This window comes from Vicugna pacos, chromosome 16 (assembly GCF_048564905.1).
Source record: "Vicugna pacos chromosome 16, VicPac4, whole genome shotgun sequence".
Classification (NCBI taxonomy): Eukaryota; Metazoa; Chordata; class Mammalia; order Artiodactyla; family Camelidae; genus Vicugna; species Vicugna pacos.
In genome coordinates this window covers 43,941,340-43,969,149 of record NC_133002.1, presented here as the reverse complement: position 1 = coordinate 43,969,149, position 27,810 = coordinate 43,941,340, and the positions used below count along the sequence as shown (strand labels likewise).

General features: G+C 52.4%; 2 protein-coding genes across 4 annotated transcripts in view; one reads left to right on the top strand and one right to left on the bottom strand.

Annotated features, from left to right (window-relative positions):
• Positions 1–20,338, top strand: part of NXN (nucleoredoxin) — a 126,939-nt gene extending 106,601 nt beyond the window's left edge. Inside the window, exons 2-8 of the mRNA XM_072939090.1 lie at positions 2,531–2,648; positions 4,194–4,327; positions 4,795–4,895; positions 6,340–6,446; positions 13,641–13,820; positions 15,624–15,748; positions 18,721–20,338. Of these exons, the coding sequence (XP_072795191.1) occupies positions 2,531–2,648; positions 4,194–4,327; positions 4,795–4,895; positions 6,340–6,446; positions 13,641–13,820; positions 15,624–15,748; positions 18,721–18,903 (948 nt within the window). The 3' untranslated portion in view covers positions 18,904–20,338. The remainder of the gene's footprint in view (positions 1–2,530; positions 2,649–4,193; positions 4,328–4,794; positions 4,896–6,339; positions 6,447–13,640; positions 13,821–15,623; positions 15,749–18,720) is intronic.
• The window catches only part of MRM3 (mitochondrial rRNA methyltransferase 3), an 11,911-nt gene continuing 4,434 nt past the window's right edge, over positions 20,334–27,810 (bottom strand). The window contains exons 4-5 of one of the 3 annotated variants that reach the window (XM_031685370.2): positions 26,450–26,952; positions 20,334–21,008 (exon numbers count right to left, since the gene is read on the bottom strand). In XM_031685370.2, the coding sequence (XP_031541230.2) occupies positions 20,946–21,008; positions 26,450–26,952 (566 nt within the window). In that variant the 3' untranslated portion in view covers positions 20,334–20,945. Of the gene's footprint in view, positions 21,009–24,473; positions 24,789–25,961; positions 26,953–27,810 lie in introns of those variants that run through there. The other 2 variants (XM_072939089.1, XM_006214422.4) reach the window with 2 other exon arrangements.

The following is a 27,810-nucleotide window of genomic DNA, read 5'->3' as shown; positions in this document are numbered from 1 at the left end:
ATACAGTGTACATGTAACGTCAATAGTTATACACACAAGTAAATACTATGTAAATAGTTGCCTGCATTTGGCAAATTCAAGCCCTGCTTTTTCAAACTTTCTGGATTTTTTTTTCCGAATATTTTTGATCTGCACTTGATTGAATCCGCAGATGCGGAACCTGTGCACTTGGAAGGCTGACTGTTCATATAGAATAAAATTTCATTCCTTTTACCAGTCTACTGGGCCTTAAAAATCTGGTGCATGAGTGCCCTTCTGACTGCATCGTGGCCCCCCCTCCCTGACTGCATCCACTCTAGCCTTCCCCATTCAGCCTCCAGGTCTCTACACAGGTTCCCTGGGCCTCAGGTGACACCCCTCCCACCCCTTATGTGCACATGACTTGCTTCATATCATTATTGGGGTCTCTGCTCAAATGCCATTACTTCAAAGATGCCTTCCCAGAGCACGTGCTGAGACGTGTACCATTCCCTCCAGCATGCTTTTGCTCTTACCCTGTTCTGTTTTTCTTTTATGGCTTATAAGTGCCTGAAATTACTTTTCTCTCTATGTTCTTGCTTACATTGTCTGCCTCTCCCACTAGAATAGAAGCTCTGACTTCATCTGCCTTGTTCTTTTTCTTGTATCTTTTGTGCTTAGACCAGGGCTGGCACGTAGTAGGGGCTCAGTTAATGTCTGTTGAATGAATTTCTGCACTTCCTACTTGTAAAAAAACATACTGGGAAAAACATATTTATAACAGTAAGATATATGTATATCTCTTAAACATCAGTAAGTAAAAGAAATGTGAGCAACAAAATGAGGTATCATTTTTTTTCCTATTAAACTGGGAAAATTAATGGTCACGATAATGTTGATGAAAGTACCAGGAAATGGTGCTGTTGTTTGCCTCTGGCGGAAGTAGAAAATTGTCTAAACTTTCGTAAATGGTGAGTCATGGGTGATTTTTATCTCGATTTCTGTGGTTTGCTATGCTTCCCATTTTTCCCAATAGTTACTTCCAGCCCCCACAAATAATTACTTTTTAAACAAGAAAAATCTGATCATTTTAATCCCTGCCCCCCACCCCGCTCTTTTTCTTTTATTAACCTGGCTGGATGCTGGCACCAGCAGACTTGTAAAGCTAACCCCAGCGGTGGGATGGTCTCGTTCTGTTGTTGAACCACTTTAGAATGTTGAATTTGAATCTTGTATCATGTTTCTCTAGAATAATGCAAAATCGGTCACTGAAAATGTATATGCAGAGTTGCTCTTGTTCTGAGGTATGGGCTGGTTCAGGGAGCCCAGTGGAAAAGCGGGGCTGGGAAAAACACACAGTGCTGACGGGGGCCGCCCAGTTAGAGCTGGGGGTCCTACAAGCCTTCCTGTCAAGATCCAGGTCTCCATTGGCAGAGGAGGCCTCACGTTTCTTGGCAGATACCCTGCTGGACTCCCTGGCTGCTTGGGACTGAATTAAAAACGGTGTCATAGCCACACGTGCCTTTGCCTCGACATCCTTTTCCGTCCACCGCTGGACATCTGATGCCTGTTTCCTTCGACCCTTCTGTACCCTGTTCTGCCAATGCCACACCGCCAGCCCTCCTGTTTGGGCTCCAGGCCCCTGGAAGGGAGGCTCACAGATGAGTCACCAGTAGACCATCCTGCAGTCTCCCCTTATTTTCTCTTTTCTGGAGGCACCTTGATAGTTCGATATTTCGTTTCATTACATTGCTTTCTGGGCTTGGCAATTAAGTTCCAGAGAACCCGGTGACCCACCTGAACGGTGTCCACCCAGGCGGCCATGAGCTCACAAGGGAGTCAGCATAACTCGGCTCCTAGCCCTTCTCAGCCCGCTTAGACCCTGGCCCTTGGACAGCTGGCACAGCCAACCACAGGAAGCTGCCAGGAGACTGGGGATCATTTTGAGTGGCATGGGGAGCTGCGGGTTGGGGCTGGCTGAGGCCAATGCTTCCTAGTGTTTGCAGGCTGAGTGGCACATGCTTACAGTGACTGCTGACAGTCCCAGTGCAGGGACCTGGTGATGTGGGGAGATGGGCTGACTTTAACTTAGTGGGTCTTCTGTTGGGCACCCTTGCCCCTTCTCCCTGGGACCAGGGGCCATGGCAGAGCAGGGGAGCAGGGGAGCACCTGCCAGCTGATAGGATAGGGAAGCACCAATAAAAAGCCTGCCTTCCTGCCTTTGCCATCTGGCGGAGGTCTGATTGTGTTTGAAAGACGCTTAATCCATCTTCATGCCTCTTAGAGACATGCCTACTGGGGAGGGAGGAGAGAAAAGCTCACCTAGAATGAGCATGGTCCTCCCTCGGCCTCTGCTGCGGCTTGCACCCTGGTGTGACTCAAATGCAGGTTCCCCTCCACGTGTCCCTTTTGCCTGGTCTGCCCTACTTCTGATCAGTAATTCACTTACCTGTACTTTAGTGTTTTCCAGCCCATCTGCCCCTCAGGCCCGGGGGAGGGGGGGTCCTTGAAAGAATTCTGCAATTAACCCAGTATGGACTTAGCCACCGTCTTTTACTTTTCTTCTTTATAGCTTAAACTTTGGAACAAATATCGAATTTCCAACATTCCATCACTAATATTCTTAGACGCCACCACGGGGAAGGTCGTGTGCAGGAATGGGCTGCTGGTGATCCGTGATGACCCGGAAGGTAAGACCTTGGCATGTCCATCCCCACTCCTGCCCCCGCCCCCCTGCCCCCCTCCCTGCTGGGCGAGAGCAAGGAAGGAAATCCACAAGAGTAGGTTTATTTGACTAGCGGATATTGTCTTGATGAAATTATAGTGTTCTGCCGGTCATGGTTAAGATTTTTAGAGAGATCAGAATGTCCCTCATGGGGGCTTTAATTCATGGGCCAAAAGGGGATGGAATCTGAAAAAGGCCATTCAGCTTGGAGGGCTGTGGAGGCTGTGGAGAAGCAGCTCGAGCCCAGATACCGACTCCTAGTGCTGTTTCAACGGCAGCTGTTACCTTCGCAGTCAGAGGCAGGCAGAGTGGTTCTGGGTTCCTTTCTCATGAATATGTCACCATAGCAAAGCTGCATCTCTGTGATGCTCTCCTGGCTGAGCGGTGAGGGCCCCTCGTTTCTTTGTGCTTCCCAAGGCTCCCAGCCTTGGTGTTGCTGACCGGCCGGATGGATGGCCGTGCCTGGGCAGCTCTCGTCTCCCCGCTCAGAGGCTGTCCAGGGCCTGTTTCTTTCCCCCGTGCACTGGAGTCATAAGAGGGTTCTAAGATCTTCCATCCCTCACTTAACTGATCCAGTTAGAGGGTTCAACCCTGGTCACAAATTTTCCCAGTAAACATTTTACCTGCTTAAAAGAATTGCCCTCTAAAAACAAGGGTAGGTAGAAGCAAGCCTTTACCTTCTGAAATATAAACACACACACACACACACACACACACTGAAGCTTTTTAAAAACACAGCTTCCCCGGCCCACCCCCAGAGATTTGGGGATCCATTTTTTCGGGGTGGGCTTCCCATCCTCCACCCACCCCAGGCGAGTTTGAGGCAGTGGCCCGGGACCACCCTGTGAGCAAACACTCTTCTGTGGAGCACGGAGCATATCATTGGCTCTTCCTGCCTGGGGTTTACGTGTCATCAGAATGTCGACCATCTGGGTTGAGTAGTTTTACACTTTCCTTTCGCTGGACTGAAATTCTCATCTCATTTGGTTCCCCTGGGCCCCAACCCAGACCAGCTGAATCAGAATCTCTGGGGGTGGGGCCTAGGAGCATCGTATTTTACAGTTCCCCAGCTGGTTCTAAAATGCAGAGTTGAGAGCCACTCAGAGTCCAGGGTTGGAACTGAAGAAACGCATGGATAATGCCTGAGGCAGTGATTCCCCAACTGCCCCATCCTCACAGTCGCTTGGGAAGTCATTTTACTTTGTTTTGGATTAACGTCTTCAGCCTTGCCCCCGGATGCTGAGACGGAGACTGGGGCTGGGGGGTGACCTGGGCTTCTGTACTTTTCAAAAGCCCTGGCCCGTGATCATCAGGTACAGGACCCACTGCCTTGCGGGAAGGTAGGGCTCTGCCGTGGTGAGTCTTGCCTTTATTCCTGTGCTTTAGCTGCCCAGGACGTGCCAAATGCTATGTGGTGATAAAGTTGTCATGCCCTGCAGCCCTGAGGCCTCTGGGATCAGAGGCCACAATGAAGAGTCTTAACAGTCTCGCCATCCGTTGCCTGTTTCAGGTTTGGAATTCCCTTGGGGACCTAAACCCTTCAGGGAAGTCATTGCAGGGCCCTTACTTCGAAATAATGGGCAGTCCCTGGAGAGCAGCAGCCTGGAGGGGTCTCACGTGGGAGTCTATTTCTCCGCACACTGGGTGAGTGCTCAGTCCCTCTGTAGTCCGGACAGAAGGGAGCCGTGATGCTTCCACCGAGACCAGCTGGGGTTGCCTTCTGGAGGTGTGACTGCTCCAGCGTCACTGCCTGGCGTTCTCGTGTTCTCCTGTGCCTGCTGCGTTGCTGGCGGGCGACACATGCTTATTATTGTGAACAATGATAGCAGCAAGAAAGTGACTTGTTTGGACTGGCCTAAAAGGGTCATCCTCCTCACCCGTTCTGGTGAGGCTCCTAACAGTGCCTGAGAGAGTTCATTTTAACTGCTGGCCGCTGGTACCCATTTGGGTGTGTGGGGCCTGTGCTGGACGATCCCCATCACGAGAGGCACGTTTGTTTCTGCCTCGTCCAGAGACTGGGTCTTGCTGTCCTGCGTCTGCTGGCAGGTGGCTGGGAAACAGGGAGGAGAAGGTAGGATGAGACGTGGCAGGATCCCACTCGTGTCTTTCAGTGTCCGCCCTGCCGAAGCCTCACCCGGGTCCTGGTGGAGTCCTACCGGAAGATCAAGGAGGCCGGCCAGAAATTCGAGATCATCTTTGTTAGTGCGGACAGGTACCGTGTGCTGCGGAGAGGGGCAGAGCATCTCCCCTTTCCCGCAGGCGGATGTCTCTTGCCTCACACTTCTTGCCTCGTTAGTGTAGAGCTTGGGGATAGGGGTTGAGGAAGACGTAGCTGGGATTGGTAGAGGGACAGATACGTTTCATATTTACTCATGTCATTGTCTGAAGAGGAGCCAAGAAAAACCCGTTCTTGCTGTAAAACTGGGGGACATCCCACTTCCAGCCTGGGGCATTTGAGCTTAGAATGCATTTTTCTGATTGGTTCAGCTTTTTGGATCGCGGTGAAAGGACATGGAAAGGGGAGGATGGAAATAAGAGAGCCAGAGATTCGTGGGCTGTGACACCTATCCTGGATGGCTGTGCGGTCCTTTTTCCTAGCTCTGGCCACGGGCTCTATCTGGGGGCTCTCCTAAAAACAAGAACAGACATTCTTCCTGGAGCACATCAGGGCCTTGTAGCCTCAGTTTCCTCTGCTTCTTGCCCTCTGACTGGCTTTACTCATCAGGGACCTTCCTTCATCTCATAACTCCAGCCCCAGTTCAGACCAAGCCACCAGGCATTCTGCCTCTTAAGTTTCAGTTCAAAGAAGGGTCTCTGAGATGCCAACACACGGAGGGCGTCGTGTGTACGGCGTTCTCCTTGACATCTGTGTGATGCTGTGCTCCATTTGTTGGTCCATGGCCCTGTCCCACTGCTCCCCATCCCCCCGTCACTGCATGTGAGCAGGGCAAGCTGGAAGCCATGCCACGTGGAGAAACTGCTTTCTTTTTTAAACCTTTAAAAAACATCAGCTTTACTGAAGTATAATTTACATACAATAAAATGCACACATTTTAGGTATACAGTTCAGTGAACTTGGACTAATGTATGGTTCCTATGTCACCATCACAGTTAAGATATAGAACATCCGCATCAATTAAAAGAACCCCTTGTGCCTCTTCTCAGTCAGTCCCCACCCAAGCCCCAGCCCCACAGACCCCCGATTTGCTTTCTGTCACTTGATTAGATTAATCATTCCTAGAATTCCTTAGATGTGAAATTATTTATACTTGGTTAAAAGTGTAGTCCTATACCCATCACCGTCACGTGCACAAATTAGAAGCATCACGGGGAATGTAGTGCTGAGCACCCAGGCTCCTTATAAAAGTAAGACCTGTCCATGTTGAAAATGGTAAGTTACGGGTGGATGCAGAGGAGCGGGCTGTTGGGATAGCCTGGCATTTCCATTGGGCATCCGCCTATTGTGCAGAGTTTTGCTTTGGGGTACACGGGACCAGGTAGGGTAACGCCTTCCCATAGCCCGGTGTCCAAGGAGCACAGTGATTAGAGGCCCCGGCATCTGCAGGGCCCTGGGCACCACCGGGTAGGAGGCGGGGAGGACCCAGGGCCGGTGCCGTGGGGGTAACAGAGCCTTGTCTCCGTGTGTGTCTCTGTAGGTCAGAGGACTCCTTCAAACAGTACTTCAGCGAGATGCCGTGGCTCGCCGTCCCCTACACCGACGAGGCCCGGCGGTCGCGCCTCAACCGTCTGTACGGAATCCAAGGTAGGCGTCCCTGACTCCGGCTCCTTGGAATCCCGCTCACCCGGGCTCACCACCTCTTTTGCTCTTATTCTAGAGGGAAAAGAACACCTTTATTTCCATGAATGTTCACATTCTTTACCATCTTAAAAATATGTGGTAGACTTTATGGTATGTAAATTATACCTCATTAAAGCCATTAAAAAAAAAAAAAAGAGCTTGTGCAGGTGAGACAGCTACTTCTTACCACCCGGCCTAGTGGGTTCTGACGTGACTGGGCTACGGAGCGCATGCCCCCAGGTGACTTGGCCAGAACCCTAGCCCGAGGGTTTTACTGTCAGACAGACTTGATTCCATTCACTCAGGCTCTTTGGGCCTTGGTTTCCTCATCTGCAAATTGCAGATGATAAATCTGCCACAGAGTTGCCGAGAGCATTAATAGGATAACGTGGATTCTGTACTCACAGTTCCTTTCTCGAGATGAGTGTCAGGATGACCCCAGGCCAGTGGTACTGAGCAGAGGGTTGAGTTGCCACTTGGTGGGGATAAGTAAAACTTGATGTCTCTCCATTCACTCATTCATTCATTCAGCAAGTATTTGCTGACCTTGTAACCACCTTTAGCAGTTTTGCGAAGCCGACCATTTCTGTGCCAGCCCTTGACCACCCTAGCGTCGTTTTCTCTTCCTTCTTTGTTTTCCTTTCAGGGGATGTTTTCACCTATTTTTGTTGGTTTGTACTGTTCACTTTTTAAGCTGCTTCAGATTCTTTTTGGAAAAAAGGTGGAGTAGATTTTAATGCATAGGATTCTATTTCTTGAGCTCCAGCTAACCACTATAGTGTATACTGAACTCGGTGGGAAATAGGAAACCAGAAAGGTATCCCAGTGCTGCCCTTGAGTGGACAAGATGAAATTTACATTGGGAAATAACTAAAGAGCAGAGTAGGATGATGTCTTTTAAAGAACTAAAAGGTATTGGTCAAACAAGTACCATTTGGTATGAGGGCTTAGAAGACTGGACTTGTCCCAGAGAGGAGAGCCGGCTGCTGGGCCTTATGCAGCCGCCCTGCTCAGTCAGGCGGTCTCTCCACATGGAGGCGGCTTCTTTCCAAGCAAAAGTCCTCCGTGGAGCACAGTTTTCTCCTCTCTAAGGAAGGGGATTGCCCTTTCTTGGGTGTAGAGGCCAGCCAGATGCAGGTCATACTCTTGGTGGTCAGTGCTAAGGACCTGGGGTCACCCGAAAGCAGTAAATTACCAAAAGATGGTCTACATTATGCATAGCCAGTATGGTGGGGGTGGGGGTGGGGGTTCTCTACCCTCCCTATGTTCTATGAGATGCTTCTAAGGCTCTTGGTAGCAGAGTGGATACAAAACAGCAGTCTCTTAAGGAGAGCTCATAAGCTCTGCAAGGTTCCACACAAGTTTTGGATACACTCCCAAGGCTTAGGGAGGAATCTGCTCCCAGGCTTATCGCTGGTTCCCTTGGGTGCTCTGGACTTTGGGCTAAGCCCAGGCTGTGCTAACCAGTGGTCTTCACAGGGCCTCCTGAGTTCACTGAGACCCTGGCATTTGGCTCCATCCTCTTCTTTTGTCTTGGGAGTTGCTGGATTGGCCTCTCTCCTCCCAGCACTTGCTGCATACTGGGAGATTAGCCCTATACGCTGTTGAAAAATGCCTTTCTAAGGGGAAGGGTTTAGATCCACTTGGCAAAAGGCAAATCCTATTAGCCATTGTCTGATGCTGGCTGTCAGAGAACACCATGTTCTTTGCGGGGAGGCTCAGAGCCCCTTCTCTCCTGGGTTAGGGGCCCTCGCTGGTATGGTTCCTCTCCCCTCCCCCACCCCACCCTTTGGGGCCCCCAAACGGTCCTGGAATGGACGGTGGCCCCATCACCGGGAGGGCCTGGGAGGCAGTGGTGTGAGGGCTGATTGCTTTCCTGGGATCTGTTTCTCTTCTGTTTCTCTGTGGCCCTCTGGTTCCTTATCCTCACATCCTGGCTTTTCCTTCTCCTTTTCCTGTTTCCCTGCCTTCCTCATTCACTTCCCACCATTCAACTCCCTCTTTTCCCTCCTTTGCCCTCTTCCCTACCCCTTTCAAAAAACGCACTTGAGGCAGAGTCTGTTTTCTATACGAACATTTGGTGATTGTTTCTCAATCAGTGGAGGGCGAGGGGCCAATGCTGGTGTTTTCCATAGGCAGATTTTTAAGGCAAATTTAAAGGGCTGGTGCAGGCTGTGTGGAGCTGGCCCCGTGGGCCTGGGGACTCCTCGGGACCTTCAGGACAGCCTCAGTGCAGTCTTCTGCTCCCCTTGTTTCATTTTGAGAACATAAAAAAAGAGAAAAATAGGAAAGGACAAAGAATAATGTAACAAACACCCATGCGGCCACCGCCTAGAATTTGACACTTTCGCTTCAGGTATTTAAAATAGAAACAAACGGGTGCATTAAGTACAGACAAAGCCGGGGCTCCTTTGGCTCCTCTGCGGGGTGGGGCGGGGGGTGATGACACCACCATCCATTGAGTGTGCATCTTCCTCCTCTGTTTTAGTACGTTTACTGCGTTTATAGGAATCCATGAATAATACATAGTCGTGCTGGCTGTGTTTTTAGAAGCAAGCTGAAGTGCTGACGTGCCATGTCATTCTACAATGTGCTTTTCTAAATACGACGTTTTTGAGGTTTGTCCTTGTTAATATTTAGATCTGGTCTCTTTCTTTTCAGTGCCATGAAGAGCTTCGTTGAAACCAGTCTGTTTCTCTGGTCCACTGTTGGTGGACACTTGTTTGTTTCTGGTTTTTCTGTACTACGAGAATGTGGCCATTTTAAATATCTTCTTTATGTCTCCTGATGCAGGCATGCGGGCCTGCTGGCCAGGTCCAAGGGCACCTAGACTCATCCCTTTGACCTCCCTTGGTTTTCTCTGAGCATCACCATCCAAACCCACTGCCACCTTCCTTTCCTTAGCTCTCCCTGCAAGGGCAAGGTCTGGGGGAGACAGAAAGGGGAGAAGGAGGGATGTGATGACATGGCCAAGGCGTGGTTTGTATCTGTCACCCCACCCCTACTGCCCCGCGGTTCTCGTTTGATTTTTATTCTATGTGAATACATCTACCATGACACCATTTAAGAAAACTCAACTACGTATCTCTCACTCACATTCCTGCCTTCCTAACGCAACTGTTTTCACTTTTCTGAGTCTTTTTTGGTCTCTGTCTGCAAGCATATTTCTGCATCGTTGTAAGTGTACACGTAGCACTGCGCATTCTGTATTTTATGTTTAACCATATGTTACAGACGTTTCCCATCTTGCTAGTCTTCATAATGACCATTTGTTTCTGTGACCGCGGATGACGCTGCCCTGCCTCGTGCCCGGACCTGTTCTTCCTGTCCTGGGGTCTGCTTTTGATCTCTTTTCTCTTCCCTACCCCCAGCAGTCTTTGCCATCACACTGCCACCGAGAAACAGAGAAAGAAAGTTGGGTTACAGCCCTGCTCAGCTCCTGTCCGCACCCCGCCCTAGGGCGCTGGATGGCTTGAGTGTCTCCCCACCCACCCCCACCCCCTCCTTCAAAATGCCCTCCTTCCTTGGCAGTAGAAAAGCAACCAGTCTTAGCACACGTGGCTTTGGCACTGTTTTAAATACTCATAAGTTGGCTCCTCTCAGGAGGAAACAGTTTGCAGTCAGCTTCTTGGGCCTTGTTCTTTCTTCTCTAGGTTTGATTTTTTTTTTAATTTTTTTTGGGGGGTAGTTAGGCTTATTATTATTATTATTATTAATTTAGTGGAGGCACTGGGGATCAAACCCATGACCTCATGCATGCTAAGCATGTGCTTTACCACCGAGCTATACCCTCCCCACTTCTCTGGGCTTTGAGGGAGATGGGGAAGGGGGTTCCGAGGCACTGCTGTGGTCTGCCCGAGCTCCCCAGGGCAGGGGCTTGCGGCTCTAGGAGCGCAGAGGATGTGTCTTATGCCCAGAGGTTAAGCTGGGGACCGTGTAAGTAGAAGAATACCAACCCCACATGTGGCAGACATCACCCTGTCCCTGGACCCTCCTGCAGTGTCGGTGGGGTCTCTGTGCCCTGTTTCCTTAGCTCACTCTCTCCAGCCAGTGTGGAGGTTTCTGTTTATCTCCCTAGAGCCAGGCCCCAGTCTTCTATACCCTCTTAAAAGCCAAATAATCAACTTCAGGATGACAAAAATAATAATAATAATGAAGTCATTTGCAATAAGAGCTCCTATTGACGGATTACCTACGTACACCAGATTCTCTGCTAAAGAGCATTTAGACTTGTCGTCTTGTTTGTTCTACCCAACACCCAAAGAAGATAGGAAACTATCACTACCCCATGTGACTGTGGACGAGGCCCTGAGAAGTTAAGTGACTTGCCTAGATCTTCCTTAGAATTCTCCCTGTACACCTTCCCCTACCATCCTCACCATCCCCACCATCCCAGCCGGGAAACACCAAGTTCAAGGGAAGCAGAGATGAACTGCTCCTTTTTCATTCCCTTCAGAGCAGCCCCTTGCTGGTGTGGAAGTTATTTTGTACAAAGGCATCGATTAGAAATGTCCCATTCCCTTCAAGTTTCCCATTGGAGGCTCTGCCCTATTTTTTCCTTAGAAGTCTCTGCTTCGGGGAACCTGCTTCAAGGGAGCGGGGCACAGGGAATGCATGATGGGGGAGAAAAGGGGAGAGGTGATTGTATCTCAGCCTCCTTTCCCGCAGCCTCAGAGAATAGGGAGCGGGTGGTACAGGACGTTCAGATGCAGGGCTCCCTGCCTGGCTTCTCCCTGGGGACACAGCCCCAACCTAGGGGCTGTGAGAGTGCCTGCCAGTGGTTGGCCTTGTAGAAAGAGCAGCATCTTTTCCAACAGGCAGACCAGGGCTCCTGTCCCACTTACTGGCCGGATGAGCTTGAGTGGGTAACTTGACCATCCATAGAAGGAGGATAATCATACTTCCCGGGGTGAGTGGGGTCCCAGGTGCCATGCGGAGCACAGAGCAGATCTCTCTCCCTCTGGTTCATCCCTGGAGGGACTCCACACCTAGGGCTCCATGGCCAAGCTGACCCGAGTTCGGGTGATGGGAAGGCGGCCTGGCCCAGTGCTTGTCAATTCTCTTCACCTGTCTTGTGTGCCAGAAATGGGCTTCTCTGGATTGCAGTCTGACTGGTTATTGTACCAAATCACTGGTCACTTGTGCCTGGTCATCTTGGGCTCCCAGACATGGTTTCGGTGCTCAAAGCACCAAATACAAGGGGGACTTCGCTTCTGCATAGCCATGGGGAAGGTGGGGAGACCTGGGGCCCAGGGGAGCTGTTCCTCAGTGGAATCAACTGGGGACTCTGCCACAGCCAGCGGGGGGCTCCGTGTCCCTGCCCCGTTGTCCTGGACCCCACCCGCAAGGACCGGAGAGAGGCCACAGCTATGGTAACAAAGAAGGCCCCTGTGAGTAGCCACTTGAAGAAACTGCGGCACCAAACCGGAAAGTGGGCTTCTCTGCCCTCCATGCCTGCTTGTCCTGCGGACCGACTCCGCGTCCCACATCTGGGCTACAAGCAGGCCTGCTGCTATGACTAATCATAGCTGCGGGCCGGCCCTGGTTTAACACAATGCTCGAAATTGCCCAGTTTCAGAAACTGATTAAAAAACTTGGTCAAAACATCTTTGAGATTGGGTTATGGCACCGGGGAGGCATTCGTCTGCAGCTGGGTGGCCTGTCCAGGCTCCAGCTCCCTTCAGGCTGCTGACTCAAGCCCAGCCCAATCCAGGATGGGGACCCACTGGATCGGAGCCCCAGGCCTCTGGGGGTTAACGTGCAGCTGTGAAGATGGGTCTGGAAATGCCCTGAGTCTCCTGGGCTCAAACACACGACTTGAGGCCTGGACAGCTCTGGGCACATTCTGAACGCCCGAACAGTGTGGGCTGCGGCTGCGTGCATTTGTGTGTGACGTGTGCTGTGGGAGGGGCAGTCCCCGGAGCCCGCTTCTCTCTGGCCCTGTACCCTACCACTCCAGGCCACTTCTTCTCGTAGGTGTGAACAGAATGGACTCATTTTTCCTTTTGAAGGTAGGCCCACCACAGCACACCCGATGCCCTAGCCACCACACAGGTTACAAACTTCCAGGGCTGTATTTCTGGTACCTCAGCATCCCCCCCAACAGAGAAGTAAAATGTCAGTGGAGCAAATTACCAACTGAACACTGTGGAATCTATAAATATTAAATTGCTCTGGCTTTCACTGGCACATATAAAATTAAAGCTCAGGTCAGGTCCAGAGGGGAGGTGGCTGTTTAGTGCAAGGGGGGAGGGGGACCAGCTGCCAGTGGAGAGACAGGTGTCCCTGGAGGGCAAGGCTGAGGCTGCCTCTGTGGGCTGCGGTTGGCTGGGGGGTAGCCCTGGTGGAGGAGAAGCAGCGGGGAGTGGGGTGCAAAGAGCAGGGAGGTGGAAGACCCCAGTGCAACTGTAGTCCAGGATGGGGGTCTCCTCTGATTTTCCACTGGAGGCTTTATGGGGGGGGCTGTGCCTGGTGGGGAGCTTTGTGTTGCATTTTTACCCCAGCCCAGGACTCTAACGTGAGGGTGGCAGCACTGCCATCAGTGTGTTCCCTTAGGGACTGCCCCCCTCAGAGAGGGGACTGGAACCTCCCCAGGCAGCAGGGCTGGCGACGGGGTGGGGGGGGTGGGGGGGCACTGACTCACTGGCGGCCAGCTGTCCTCTTCCTGTTCTCCTGCAGCAGCCCCTGCCCCAGGCCCCTCGCTCCACAGGCCCCCTGCACCTACACATGCTGGGCCCCCCTGCTTGTTGATCTGTACTGGTCTGTGCACTATAGTGAGTACACTGCGGGAGAGTGTGTGTTCATGCCACCTCGCTAAGTTTAGACTCCCTGCAGGTGGGGGAATCTCTTCAGAATTTCTCAACTGTTTCTGTGTGCCGAGACCCTGTGCTGAGTTCTTAAATGGACAGCCCCGTTGATCTTTACCTAGTGGGTGAGGTAGACCTGCAGTGCACTCACCACGTGGCCCTGGAGATACTGGGGCGCAGAAAGGTCGGGTTCCATGGAGAAGTAACCTGTGGACCCAAGGGGGTTCCGTGGCTCTTCAAGAGCCTGAGCCTGGATTCCATCCCAGGGCTCTCTGACTGAAACTGTGTTTCTGTGGGGGCTGTCCTGTGGGCTGTGGGTGGGCCCTGGCCAAGCTCGCTCTGTCTCTTGCAGGCATCCCCACCCTCATAGTGCTGGACCCGCAGGGCGAGGTGATCACGCGGCAGGGGCGGGTGGAGGTGCTGAACGATGAGGACTGCAGAGGCTTCCCATGGCACCCCAAGCCCGTGCTGGAGCTCTCCGACTCCAACGCTGTGCAGCTCAACGAGGGCCCCTGCCTTGTCCTTTTTGTAGGTATGAAGCTCAGTGGGAGCCCCAGGGTGGGACAGGGAGGGCAGAGCTCCGGGGTGGGGGGAGGGTCTGGGATCTGTCCCTGCAGCTTTCTTTCTGTGCAGAGCCAGGGCCTTTGTCTGCCCTGGCAGCTCAGCCGTGCCTTTGACCCCGGTGATTTATTCATGGTTCTCCCCCCCAACCCACCCCGTGGGAGGTGTTATGGAAGCTGCTGCTGTGCTTTCCCTCCTGGCTGTTCTGGCTGCCAGCTGGGAAGGAGAGGTCAGGCTGGGAGGGGGCCCTTGGCCCCCTGATGAACAGACCCATTGTTGGAGGCTGGGCCGCAGCACAGCAGCTGTGGGGGGCTGGGCCTCCTTAGGCCAGGGCGCACCCCCAGCTGCTGCTCCTGCTCACCTGTGCTCTGATGAGCGGCCCCAGGGTGGCCTCTCCGGGGCCATGTCCCTCAGTCTCCCCCTCTCTCCCACTCTGGCACCCACTCAGGCAGGAGGACAGAGGAACATCCACTCCAGGATCCTTGCAGGCGCACGGGGTGGCCCTTAAGTTTCCTTCTGCAAATGGAGCGGCTGCTGCCCAAGGGCCATCTCACCCTCTGCCTTGGGACTTGTTGCTCAGTTCTGACTCAGAATATATCTGGGTCCCAGGATCATGGGTCTTGGCTGAGCTGCCACTGTAGGCACCTCACTGCACACAGCTTCCGACCCCCATCCTCTACAGGTTTGGTTTGAGGGCCCCCAGGAGGGGTGCCAGTGTGCAGACTCAAGGGAATTCTTAAGCAGACTGACTTGCAGGCTGGCCCTGTGCTTGGAGGACAGAGGCTGCTGGGGAGTGATGGCCTTGGGGAATCATTCACCTTAGGGCTTTCCTGCCTGCTGCAGGCTTGCACACCCACATCCTGGGACCCTGGGAAACAGTTCTGAACTGAGAGACAATTGGGAGCCTCACCGGCCATCTGCAGATGTGGAAACCGAGTCTCAGAGAGGCGAAGCGAGTTCCTAGTATCACCGAGTAATTAGATGTGGATTTAGAGTGTATAATGCTGAGCCTGCGCACCGGGCCTCCTGGACGGTGTGGTGTTTCTGGGTAGTGGTCCTTTGCAGGCACCTGCTCTCCCCTCCCCTGCTTTGCACTTGCTCTTGGTTACAGGTTCAGCAGGGGTGAGCTGCTCCCATGCTGCTGTCTCACTGGAGGCAAGAGCTGCCCAAAGTGGGCTCTGGGAGCCCAGTCTGGGGTTCTCCCCCGCAGTCAGCCTGTCCCCTCCCAAGCAAGTCACATTGCCAGCTATGAAGCTGGCTTTCCAGTGCCCTGGTGCTTCCCAACTGCCACCAAAGCTGCTGACCGAACCACAGTCCTCACCCACCACTACCACCACCAGTTCTGTTGTTTCCATCAGGAAGTCAGAGATCTGAGGTCACGGCATTTCATTCTGTGACTTGAGAGAAAAACTGCGGGCCCTCAGGTTGTTCCTGGCTTAGGGGAAGCCCAGCCTCCAAGGTGGGTTTGTGAAAAGTTCAGTGAGAAAAGTTGTGTTTGCCTGGGCATTAGTGCTACTCGGCGAAGTGAGTTTTCCCTGGGGGCTTGGTGCAGGACAGCCCTGTGTGGGAGAGCAGCAAGCAAGCTGCCCTGTGCATGCAGACACACCCTTGTACTTCCAGGAAGCCAGGCCAGTGTCCAGGAGGAGGCCTTTTTTCCATTCAGGGGCTGCCCAGGTGGATGTGTTGGGCCCTGGACCCAGGCTCCCTCAGGGGGCACCACTCCGTCTGAGTGACAAGCCAGTGCCTTTTTGTGTCGTTCTCTCCCCCATCACAGATTCTGAGGATGACGGGGAGTCTGAGGCGGCCAAGCAGCTGATCCAGCCAATAGCTGAGAAAATCATTGCCAAGTACAAAGCCAAAGAGGAGGAGGCGCCGCTCCTGTTCTTTGTGGCGGGGGAGGTGAGTGCCTCCGGGGTCTGGCCCTGGGGCTGGCCCAGCTGGCCGACTTTTAGAACACAAGTGATGTGGCCCTTGGGGATGTTTGAAAGGGCCAGGGGTCTGGGGTGATGGTGCTTCTAGGAGAGCCCACAGACAAACGTAGCATGAAAAGGTACATGTGTCGTCAGTCATGGAAAACCAATTCCACACCCTGCTGCCTCCTTCTTCCCATCTCTGGCTCAGCGGCCTCGGAGCAGCAGGATGCCCTCCCAGGACAGAGTCCCTGTCTTGCAGCCAGGCTGCTCCCACCCAGGCTGCTGGGGGGCCCCAAAGATCATGATCAATACTTACTTCCTCTCAGCTGGGTCTAAACCAGGCTCTTGATGCTTTATAAAGTGTCTGCTTGGCAGTATCCCTACACTGGCCTGCAAAGTGGGCTCTTCCCCTTCCAGGATCCCAGTCAGAGGGCCACCACCCAGACCTGCAGGTATCCAGCCAGCCCATGGAGAATGCCGAGGTCGCTGGCATCCCTGTTTCTTCCACCCGAGGCCTGTCCCCCCAGGGCCTCTGGCGGAGCAGAACACTTTCCACGGGGCACACAGCCGGGCCCCTTAGCTGGCCTGCCTCCCCCGCAGGTGCCTGCCCTTACTGCAGGTGTGGGAGCCCCGGTCCCGCAGCGTGTCCCACAGTGGTGGGGGACGGAATCTAGCACCACTCCACCTCAGCCCCCAGCCCCCGAGCCCCGCTCCACGCATGCTCCACCACCTCCCCTGGCCCCGCCTAAGCCAGTTATTGACAGATACACTTTTTGAAGCCCCCTGCCCTCCTTCCTCCCATCTATACCTCCAGTTGGTCAGAGCCCCATGCCCATTTCACGCTGTGTTTGGATCCCAGGCGACGCAGAGGCAGCCAGACACCCTGAACCACCCATTCATCACCTCAATAGCCACCGCAGCTCGGTGGGCCCTCGAAGGCAGCTGAAGTCGCCCTGCTCAGCTGTGGGGTGAAGGGAACAAAGCAGGTTCACAGGGCCCTGCCTTGGGGGCAAGCCCACCCAACACAAAGCACGAATGAAAGCGGCTCTGAATGTATTAAACTCTTAACTCCTTCCAAATGGCTGGGAGAGAAAAGATGAGTGCAAAGGAGAAAGGGCTGAGCCGGGGCGGAAGCGGGGCTGGAGGGCTCCAGGGGCCACTTTAGAAATGAAGCCGGCAGGTTTCCTACAGCCAGGCCCCGTGCCACATGCCTTACCTGCACCACCCACATACTCACCTCTCGGCGGGAATGGCATCATTATGTTTCACAGGTGGGGGAACGTGAGGCTCGGAGAGGGTCAGACTGCTCCGAGTCTGGCCGGCTGGGCTGTGCGTGCTGGCCGGCTCTCACCCCTCGCAGAGGCCCATGTGAGCCATTACTGAATCCATTTTACAGGATTTAGGATACCTGGGCTCTGAGAAATTTCTTGCCAAAGGCCCACGTTAAGTGGGTGGCAGAGAGAGGAGTGAACGTGAGATCAGTAGTGACCCCAGAAGCGGTGCTCTCACCCCCTCTGTCCAGGTGGTCCCACAGGCGGGCCGGCCCGGCCTGGAGCACAGGATGCCTGGACCAGGAAGTCGGACAGAGGACCAGGGTCATCCACTGCTCCAGTCCCCACCCACCTTCCCATGCTCCTCATCTGGGCTCCTGGACTTGGCAGCTCTCTTGGTCCAGTTCTCTGACCTCAGAAGCAAGGAAGCCTGGAAGGGGGCTGGGTGCTGGAAGGTCAGGTACCAACTGAGTGCCTCTGAGCCCCAGACTCCAGCCCCTCACACTCCTCCCAGGGCTAAGGGGTCCCTCCTTTGTCTTGATTGTGTCCTCTCTAGCAGGCAGAAGTCGTCCCTTCTGAAGCCTTAACAGACAATAAAATTCATCTCCCTGGGTTTGGTCAGAGGGAGAGAGAAGGGGAGGCAGAGCAGCGCCGGGCTTGGCCTGGGCCTCCTAATGGGAATTTGATGTTTGGTATGTGTCCAGGTGTCTCCCTTGTTTATCATGAAGGTTGTTTATTAACCCAAATGGAGGGCCTGCACTGGGTGAACAGTGCCAGGGATGCTGAATCACCCAGCCGCCTAGCTGGGGAGTGTGTGCTGTTTATAGGGTGCGGCAAGAAGGACAATCACTAGTAATCTTTCCTGAAGACTTGCCCTTGTAGAAAGAAATGGTTTTTGTCTCAGAAACTGGTGAGCCTCCTGCTCACCAGCGCCGAACGCCAGGAATACCCCCCAAGCCCTCTTTCTGTAGGGCTCCTCAAGGCCTTTTCATCCAGTGAGAGTTTTGCATGTTTTATAGCGAGACAGCCTGGGGCTGGGTATATAGGGTCCGTTTTCTGTTCTCAGCAGCATGAAAGGTAACCTCAAATGGTTGCTCCCTCACAAATCTTTCTCCTTGTCTTTGGATTTCTGTGTCTGCCTCTATGCTTAATAAAGCTACATCTAACACAAGGGACGTTCATCAGAACGGTCACTGGGAATGCGGGATAAATAGTGACCCGTGTAAGCCTGCAGTACTTCAGGAGCCCTGGCTGTGCAGGTCCAGCCCCCCAACCCCCGAAGCTACGGAGGTGGGGGCAGTGGGCTGTTTCTGTTTAAAACCTTGCAAAAGTAAAGTCCAGACTGGCCTCCAGCAATCCACAGGGGAGCTGCAGATAATTGAGAGTTGACTGCAAAAGTAAGTAATCAAAGGCCATCACGTTTTCACAAGAAGTTGCTTTCATGTTAATAAAGAAAGATGACTTGCCTGGGGTTTCGAGTGATGCAGAGACAGAATTTTGTGAACCAGCCTCCCCCCCTCCCCAAGGCAGGACAGGGTCCCCTGCTCCCCTTCTGAGTGCCCATCTTTTCGGGAGGGTGGCCCGCTTCCCCAGGACGATGGAGTGGTTGCATTCCATGCCATCTAGGGCATCTGAGGAACCCTTTCTAGAAAACTGACTGGTTTTCTCTCCCTCTGGTGACTTCCAGGATGACATGACCGACTCCCTGCGAGATTATACCAACCTGCCCGAGGCTGCCCCTTTGCTCACCATTCTGGACATGTCAGCCCGGGCCAAGTACGTGATGGACGTGGAGGAGATCACCCCCGCCATTGTGGAGGCCTTTGTGAATGACTTCCTAGCAGAAAAGCTCAAACCAGAGCCCATCTAGTGGGGCTCTGGCTTCCCAGGACGTTATTTAAAACTCAGTCTCCTCCTCCCCCCCCCTTCCCTCCACCCTTGGACTTTTCCAGCGTGTCCCAAATCACACAACTCAAGTGTCCAACCTCTCTGTGGTGCCTTGTTTTCTGCATTAACTCCTCAGCTAGCACCCTGGGTGCGCATCCTCTCAGCAACAGAAGAACCCACCGTGCCTGGAGACTCTGCTGGGGATTCACGGGGCTGGCACACCCGGCCAGAGCAGGGACTGGAGTGCACTCTCAGCTGCGGGCTCTTGGGGAGCTGTGTGCCGGTGTCCTCTGCCGAGCGGGCACCACGGGACAGAGCACCGGAGCTCTGGCTCTGCCTCAGGTGGCAGCACACACGCACAGAGCCCGAGATGGCTCAGACACACGTAGGTGCAGGTGGAGCAGAGAGGAGCTGCGGCAGCCCCAGCTTTGAGCTGCTGGTGAGAACATCCCTTCCTCAGTGACTTGGTCTGAGAGAGAAAGCCAGCTTGTCAGTTGGTTCTTGGGCAGGGGGTCTCCAGCTCTCAAAGGAAGCTTGTGTTCATTTCTGGTGAGAACTAAGAGTAGCTACAGTAATGATCCATGTAGTAATTGCTTACTTGGATGGGGCGCCTAGCATGTGATAAGAAAGAGCTGCTTATTTCTTCCTTCTAGCTCTTTCTTCCTTAATCTTGACCTTCTCCCAGTTTCTGCCTCCTCAGATGAACAGCCCCTACTATCTTGGAATTTTGTTAATAAATTCTTCCCCGTGGACATCTTCCCAAGAAGATGCAGTGGCCCTGCGTTCCAAGGGGAGCACCACTCACCAGCGCAGGCCTGACTCAGCCCTACTCTGGGCCCGGGCCATGGGAGCTCTGCTGAGGTGCCTGTGCCCACTCGGGGTCACCCCTGCGTTCCCTCTTCTTTTCAAAGCAGAACTAAAGAGAGACAAGAAATTACCGGAAGCCTAGCTTTTCCTAAGAACCTGAGAAAGAGCTGTGCCCTAAGGTAGGAGTAAAGGCAGAGGAAATGTCAGCTAAAACTAGGCCCTGGACCCACCCTGCAAGGCCTGGCTTGGCTCCTTGCTTAGGCTGAATTGACCTCAAAAGGAAAATAACAGTTGTGCCCTTAGGATTTGAGATGGAGGGCTTCACCTAGGGATTCACAGGGTTTCAGCCTATCTCAGCCATGTGTCAGGGTCTTTAAAACAATCTCAGGCCTTGCCCTTGGCTCCACTCAAAGTATCCTGCCAACCAAGACCATTGATTTGGAAAACCCAGCCCCCAGATTAGCTGTTGACACGGTCGCTCCTTGCCGAACTGGATTGTTGATCTGTAGTTCAGAGGTACAAAATTAGTTGATAATTAGACTGTTACTTGATGTCACCAGCCTGAAATGCAATCACCTAGTGAGAAATAAAACAGGCATCTCTGGACGTTATCAACCACTTGGCCTTTCCTGTTCTTAATAACAAAAATCTCTTTTTCTTGGGGTGTTGTGCTCTACCGGCTGGGCAGTAGGGGGTGAGGCATACAAGATCCTCTTGACTTTCATCAGATACTTGGTAGCTATGTTTCAGAATGTTCAAGAACAGAGCCCTGATGTGATCATCTGTCGAATCCTCCAGAAGCCGGGATGCTCCTTTGGATTAGGGTGCCACAGGCAGATCCCCACTGGAGCTCTGGCTGCCATCTCTCCGGGTTTGACTGGCCCTTGCCGGGGGTGGATTCTCAGGTTACAGACATCCTTGTGGACACAGGTGCTCATTCCTCCCCTTCGAAGGAACGCACACTCGGAATCCTGAGGAGGCAGTTGGAGAAACGCAGGGAGCCCTGCACAGGTCTCCCAGTGAGGAACGGGAGTAGCTGGAGACTCCGACCTTGCTCTGTCCTCGGGCAGGGGGCTGCCCCTGGAGCACTGCCAGTGTCTCCCTGGGCTGGGGCTGGGGAAGGGGTGGGGACAAGGTGAGGTCAGCCTCACTTGGAAGATAAGCAGGGTTTCTTATCTGTACCCTGTATCATGATGGCCGTGGAGGAAAGGTGGTCTCTTAGCAGCTACATATCTTCGGGATCAAAAGGAACAGCGTCCAGTGAGGAGTCCCCGTAAGTCGCTGCAGCAGAAAATTAGGTCATTAGTGATCTTTCTGTGGCCCACAGAGGGCTGTTTGAACTACTTGCCACTAATGTCAACTGGACCCTTGACACCAGAATTCCCCCTTTAGAGAGCGTGGAGGTTAGCTGAGATCAATAGCAAGGTTTAATAAAAAGGTGCTTTCGATTTATATAGTGGGGGTCTGGGGAGGAAACACTGGGGGAGTGGAGAACGCCGTCTCAATAGCGTGGGAGATCTTAAAGGTTATTGATGCAGACGAAGTGGGTGGCTCCTTAATTCCCACTAAGCAGCTCCAAAATACCTTAAAATTCTTGTTGCTAATTGGAAGCAGGTTAAAACACCAGCTGTGATATATTCAAGGGCTTTCGCCAGAGCAAGGGAAACCATGCCCTGCAGGTTGAGGGAGGATGGTGGCTGTAAAAATGCCACCCTGGGGTTCCAGACTTGTGTTCACCGCAATGACTTCCAGGTCCAGCTCTATACCCACTTTCACAACAGAGATGAGAGTCTTTACCTGTCCCCAACCATAAAGATCTGCTGAAGGAAAAGGGTACGTATTTGGGACTGGCATATTCAGTGGGCAGCTGTAAAGGCCAGAGGGCGACTAAGAACCAGCTTCTCTTCCTGCTCCCCTCACCCCAAGTGTGTCCTGGGAACCAGCGGCTCTCACTTATCCCAGCGCAGGGAGCCAGGACTGCTTTTTTGGCATCAGCCAAGCTTTAAGTGGTAATTTTCAGCCAGACTGTGTTTTTTCCTGTTGTCTAATTAAAGACACTAAGAAGCTGTTCTCTCCTCCTGCTGCCTTGTTTCAGGGCAGCAAACTGAATTCTGCAGGGCTAGAGATACAGAATATGGTCCAGGAACAGATCAGCTGGACCCAAAAGGGCCCTCCTAGGGAGAAAACTACACGTGGAGAGGTGCTGAGGCTTGGAATGGCAGTGTCCTGGGAGGGGCCTGAGCGAGCACCCAGTCCAGCCCCTGCAGTCCGCAGGCGCGGCGGCTGGCCAGGCCATAGTTCTGTTTGCTGTCCCCTCCCCCGGCAGGCCTAGGCTTGCCAGGTGGGGCCAGGACCTGAACACCGAGGTGGTGAACCGTGTGCGCTGTGGGAGGCTCAGTAGTGCCCCCTGCAGCTTCCTCTGGATGCTGCTCTGAACCAAGCACAGGCCCCCGGAGTTCAGGATCTTCCACTCACCCGCAAGTGGCTGTGTTGAAGTGAGCACGTCCCTCCTTGCTGATACCAACCAGGACAAGAGCACCCACTGCTTTCCTCCAGGCAGGCTGCTCAAGGGAAAATTCTTTGGGGACAAATGGCTATTGTCTATTAATTACTGATTATTCATTATTAGCAAACGGTGCATGTGTGAAGGGAGAGATTTTCCAGGAAACAAGAGGCTTCTATGTAGGAAAGTCTTATATTGGGTCTACTTTATGGCTGGGATTTCTTCTGCAGGGGGAAATCTGACATCAGGATGTTGTAGGTACGCCTTAAGTGTGAACACAGAGAAGGAACTATGCTTCATTTTTCGGCCTGGATGTATCTCACCCTCGTGGTCTTCTGCAGTACTTCCCAAGTCAGGAATCGTTACTAGATCTGGGTAGGACTTAAGGGACTGTTGGGTTTCTAATCAATATTGTGCCATCTCTTGAATGCCTCCGTCCCCAGGCCTGTAGGGAGCAGTGTGCAGCCCGAGGGGCGCAGCCAGCCTCAAGTCTGAATTGCTGGGCACTCGGGCCTCACACAGACAAGTCACCCACACAGGCTAGCAGTGGGATACAGGAGGCATGACTAGGACCCAGGCCCCCCAAAACAAATCTCCTTTGACATCAGAGGAGATGAGGTACCCAACCAATCAAGCCACTGCCGGCTTGCAGTCAGGATGTACCCCGACCATCAGAAAAGCAAAGGAGGCTGGGAGGCCAGACCCTGCTGCAGCCACATCTCTCCCCACGCTGTTCCCTCCTTGCATTTGCAGGAAGCAGCAGTGTTGTTGGTGGTCCTCTCCAGTGATGAGGCCTCAGTTGCTAAAAGCTGCTCCTTCCTACAAAACAAATGTAGTAAGAACGGAACTGACATGATCTGTAATGTATTCAGATTTTCAGCTGCACGTGGCCTCTGAGCACAGGCCTGGCTTCCTGATGCTTTCAGCGCTTGCAGCTGCTCTAGTGTAACTCAGCAGCCCAGTTCAGAGACTGTCAGTTACCCACAGACAGCAGCACACCAGCTCATCCATCCATCTGGCTTCTAGCTTCTCCGCACACTCACGGATGAAGACAGAGGAAGTAAGATCTTGGAGCGTAAAGGTGTCTACCTGAGTGTTTCCTTTATAACACATTTTTCAGGTGAGCCAGTCGGGTCTGCTCCCTCGGTAGGTGGAGGTAGCTTGGCCAAGAGGGGCCCAGGTGCACGGCACAGCCAGGGTTTCCAGCACCAGGCAGGGAACCTGGGGTGAGGTGCTGTTCCTGGGGTCTTCGCAAGGCGGAACCACAAAAGTGGAGATTAAAGCAGCTCAGCTTTTGGTGACATCTGGTGTTGCTGGAAAACCCTGGGGCAAGTGGTAGGAGGTCCCAGGTGAAGCTGGTAGAAATCAGTCCCCAGAGGCCTGTTTATCCTCTGGGCCTTAATGACTGATTCTAACCATGAGCAAGCAGCTGTGGCTCGGGGAGGGAAGAGGACGTCTCAGCTTGCCCTGCCCCGAAACGCCAAGCCAAGGGTGAGGCAGTGGCTCCCCAGTAAGTTCCTGGTGGCTGGGGGCATCAGCTTTTGTCCAGAGCTGCTTTCCCAGAGGCTCCGTTCAAAGAGAAAGATGTGCTAGTTTTTTGTTAGTTTTTACTTTCCATTTATTTCTATCCATTTCCTCTAGTTTTTGGTCTAATGTTCTATGTCAGATTCTGCCGAGAAGGAATGACAATCTGGATGGGTCTCCAACTTCAGCACCTCTGAGCACAAACAACTTGCAGAATGCCCACAGTGGTGGAGGGGGACTTTGAACTCCATCCTCTCTTCAACCATTTACTTCCAGGAAAAATTCCGACCCCTCCCCTCATAGTTGGGAGTGGTTTGAGGCGTGGCTGCCCCCTTGTGGCATAAATCATCACGACAGCTTTGTGCGACACAAAGGCAAGGGGCAGCTTGGCCAGCCTTCTGAAGGCTTCTTTTTCAGCCAAGCAATGTGTTTTACTTGTCACCTACTGTTCAGTTCTTATTCCTGTTTCATTTGTGGTGACATAAATGTTGGCCTCAAAATTGAGAATTCGAGATGGTGAATTTCCAACACTGGATAAACAAGTTCACCATTTGCTTCCCTGTAATCATTTTAAAGAAAGGGAAATTTGCCCTCCCCTCTGCTAAATTACATAAAAAGAACTCACAAGGCGTGATATACAAGTCACTGACTATAAAATGAATGGGATGTAAACTTCTCACACCAGGAGATAAACTAGGTGTAGAAAGACTTGCTGGATGTGCTCTTTTGCAGTGCTTTTATTTCTATTTTGTGACAAAATCAGTAGGAACAATAACCGGGGGACAAAAACTGCAGGAGACTGGTTTCATGCTGAAAAGGCATGAAACTCATTTTAGTGATGTCTGTTTCTTTAGCGCTTTCCCAAGGTGTTGGGAGACTGGATGGCAGTACAAACGTGGTACAGTTCTCTGGGCTGCCCCCAGATTTCGCCTGCTGGTGTGACGGGCATCATGGCTGTGAAGCTGGCAGACGAAGTCCCAGCCTTTGTGGGCTCAGCAGTTACGAAGGCTGTGGGCTCTTCTATTTTCTAGAAGCTGAAGGGTAATGGAGGGTCTCAAGAACATTCTGGGGGCCACTGTCATCATCAGCATTGGTGTGGGGGCCTGGGCAAGCCCCAACCAGAGCAGGGCACCCCAGCAGCTTCTGCTGGTCAGCCCAAGAGCCTGGCCAACCAGAGAGACTGTCCCTGCAAAAACCCCTCCCGTCAAACATAGCAAAGCAAACCCACTGGGGCACCATTTGGGACACACGTCAAGCTTGGCCTTTTCGTTTTACCAGGGAGCTGGTAGGGGTGCACGGTTTCTCTCGAGCATGGGACCCCCATGCTCACTGGGACTCCCTGGAATGAGCAGCTGAAGGGCTCCCAAGGAATCCCAACCAGTACAGGAGCCCCTGTGTGGAAGAGATGTGGTGAAACCACACTCCTGGGGTCTCTCAACTCCAACCATACTGTCTTTGGTTGCAAAAGCACTGCCTGAAGTAAGTCCCACATTCTGGTCCCACCTATCCCCTTCCCACAGTGACTTACACACACAGTGATTACCAACCTGCCTCTCCTCATGTCCGCAATTACATCCTAGCTGGTACCCAGTAAGGATCCAGCTTGCCCTGGTCTCCTGGGGGCTCCAGCAGGGTCTTGCTGCAGAACTGTGGGCCCAAGGGCCCCAAGCTCTGATCCTCAGAACCTCAGCTTCCCTCCCCTCACAGGAGGCTCTCTACACAAAACATCCAGGAACACTGGCCTTTCCTTAAGCAGTTCTGTTCATGCAGGACGGGAGATTAATGCAAATAAGTCAATCATTACATTTAACCAAAAGTGTTCTGTAAAGAAGGACTAACAGCAGGAAGCTAGTAAAAAGAGTATGGCTTTGCTGACAGATGCTGGGTTAAGCTAAAGATTAAAAAACTTTCCTCCTTTTCTGGACCAAGAGTCCCCAAAAAATTATCTGCCAAGATGCTAAGAAGGCATAATACCACCTGATGAATTAAGCTGTTTCCACCAACTGTTCACCAGAAATGGGGAAAAAAAGTGTCAAACATAAACAGTGTTTAAATCAAAACCTACACGAACAGAAGTTAACACAGCCAAGCCAAAAGAACAGCCAGCTATTGAAGGCCATCACCCTTAGCTTCCTGGGCCATTAATCTCTCAGCAGTGTCCTCATCACTAGGCCAAAGATGAAAAGATATGCACTGTGACCACCGACCACACTGAAACAAAACCTTTTTTTAATGTAATCTGCTGGTCTACACTTATTTATTTTCCATGGACCAACCATCAGAGGAGCTGGTGATGGAGCCTGGCCTACAGCCAATGCTCCACGACTGCGAAGCACCCCCAGCCGGTGGAGAGAGCGGTCCTCCCTGGCCAAGATGACGCTTTCAGGAACTTTCTGGGCACAAAAATGCTCCTTGGTGGACAATTTTTAAAAACACATACATAGAGAGCCCTGAGGATCATTACTTACACTCTCTCTCACCCACACACAGATACACACACACACACGTTAGTTGGAAGATCTCAGGAAGAATTTTAACCAGGAAGAATTTTAACCTTTCTTATTTTTGAGGATAAGCAGAACTTCATGGAAATTCCTATTTTTCCAGTAACCACAGAGACAGCCTCTAACCGAGGACTGACTGTCGTCCCTCCTCAGTGGTAACTCCTGTCCCTGCTCAAGCGTTCCGCCCTTACCCGCAGTTGTCGCTTCCCTTCAAAGAGCAGGATGCTTGCAGCCATGGCGGAGTTGAGGCTGTCCACACCAGGTACGATGGGGATCAGCAGGCGCCCGCCCCTGGTGCTCTCAGCCAACTGCAGGGACTCCAGGCTCAAGCCATGGGTCTCCCCACCTACCACCACCGCTGCTGGTGCCTCTGTCCAATCCGAGTCATAACTCTGGACCTCAAGTTCGGGGAGCCAGCCTTCACTGGCTTCATCTTCTGGATCCTCTTCCTCTTTCTCATACTTGTGAAACTTTAGGAGTCGTCGGTCACATATCCAGCCATGGTCACTAGCCTTATGAGACATCTGGGCCTGGGCCTGCGCATAAAGGCCGCAGTTGTCAGCCACGAAGACCCGGGTATTGGTGGGCAGGTAGTTGGGCACTGCTTCCCAGTCCAGATTGTTGATGATGGGCACCTGGAAATGTGCGCCCATCCCGGCCCGCAGCACTTTGGGCTCCCAGGGATCCACACAGCCTAGAAAATAGAAGACAAGATCCAGTTAAGATTACAAACCTTCCCAGACAAGGGGACTCTGAAGTCAATCAGATTAATTCTGGATCAAGAAATAAAGCAAAAAATTTCCTACTGTGGCGTTCTTGATGGCTGGGACTTCTGCTTCCCCAGCTACAGGAGTGTCCAGCAAAGGGACTGGTGGGTTATCTCCTGCTAGTGCTGAAACATTTTATTCATCCATTCAACCTATACCGTAAGTATGTGCCAGACAGTACGGGAGATGCAAAGTGCATTAAAGTCCCCAACCTGAAGGAGCTCATGACATAATGGACAATGGCGTTTGGACGACATTTAAACAGATTACTATCATATTCGTAATAACCAATGTAAAAGAAGTATGAACAGGGTAACAGAAACCTGGGCACGAAGCAGAGCTATCAGGAAAAACAACCCAGAGACCATGGCACTGAGCTGGATCTTGAAGAACAGGAGGATCTTGTGAGAAAGACCAGAGCAGAGGACAAAGTTACAGACGGGGGAAGAGTGCCACCATCCCAAAGCCAAGGTAATCAGGCCAATTAATGGGTAGGGGTGAGGTGGGAGGTGATATGGGAGGCAGGAAAGGGCCAATTTAAAGGCGGCGGGGTGTGCCAGGCTGAGGAGCTTAGGATTTTAACCAGAAAACAACATAATGCCATTGAAGGATTTTAAGCAAAGTAGTGACAAATCTGGTTTATGTTTTAAAAAGACCCATTTGGCTTCGATGTTGAATCTGGATTGCAGCAGGGAAGACACTAGAGATGGGGAAATTAGATGGGAGGCAATTACAGTAATCCAGGGAGAACCAAGGCAACAGCAATAGCCTTATCATTCACACGC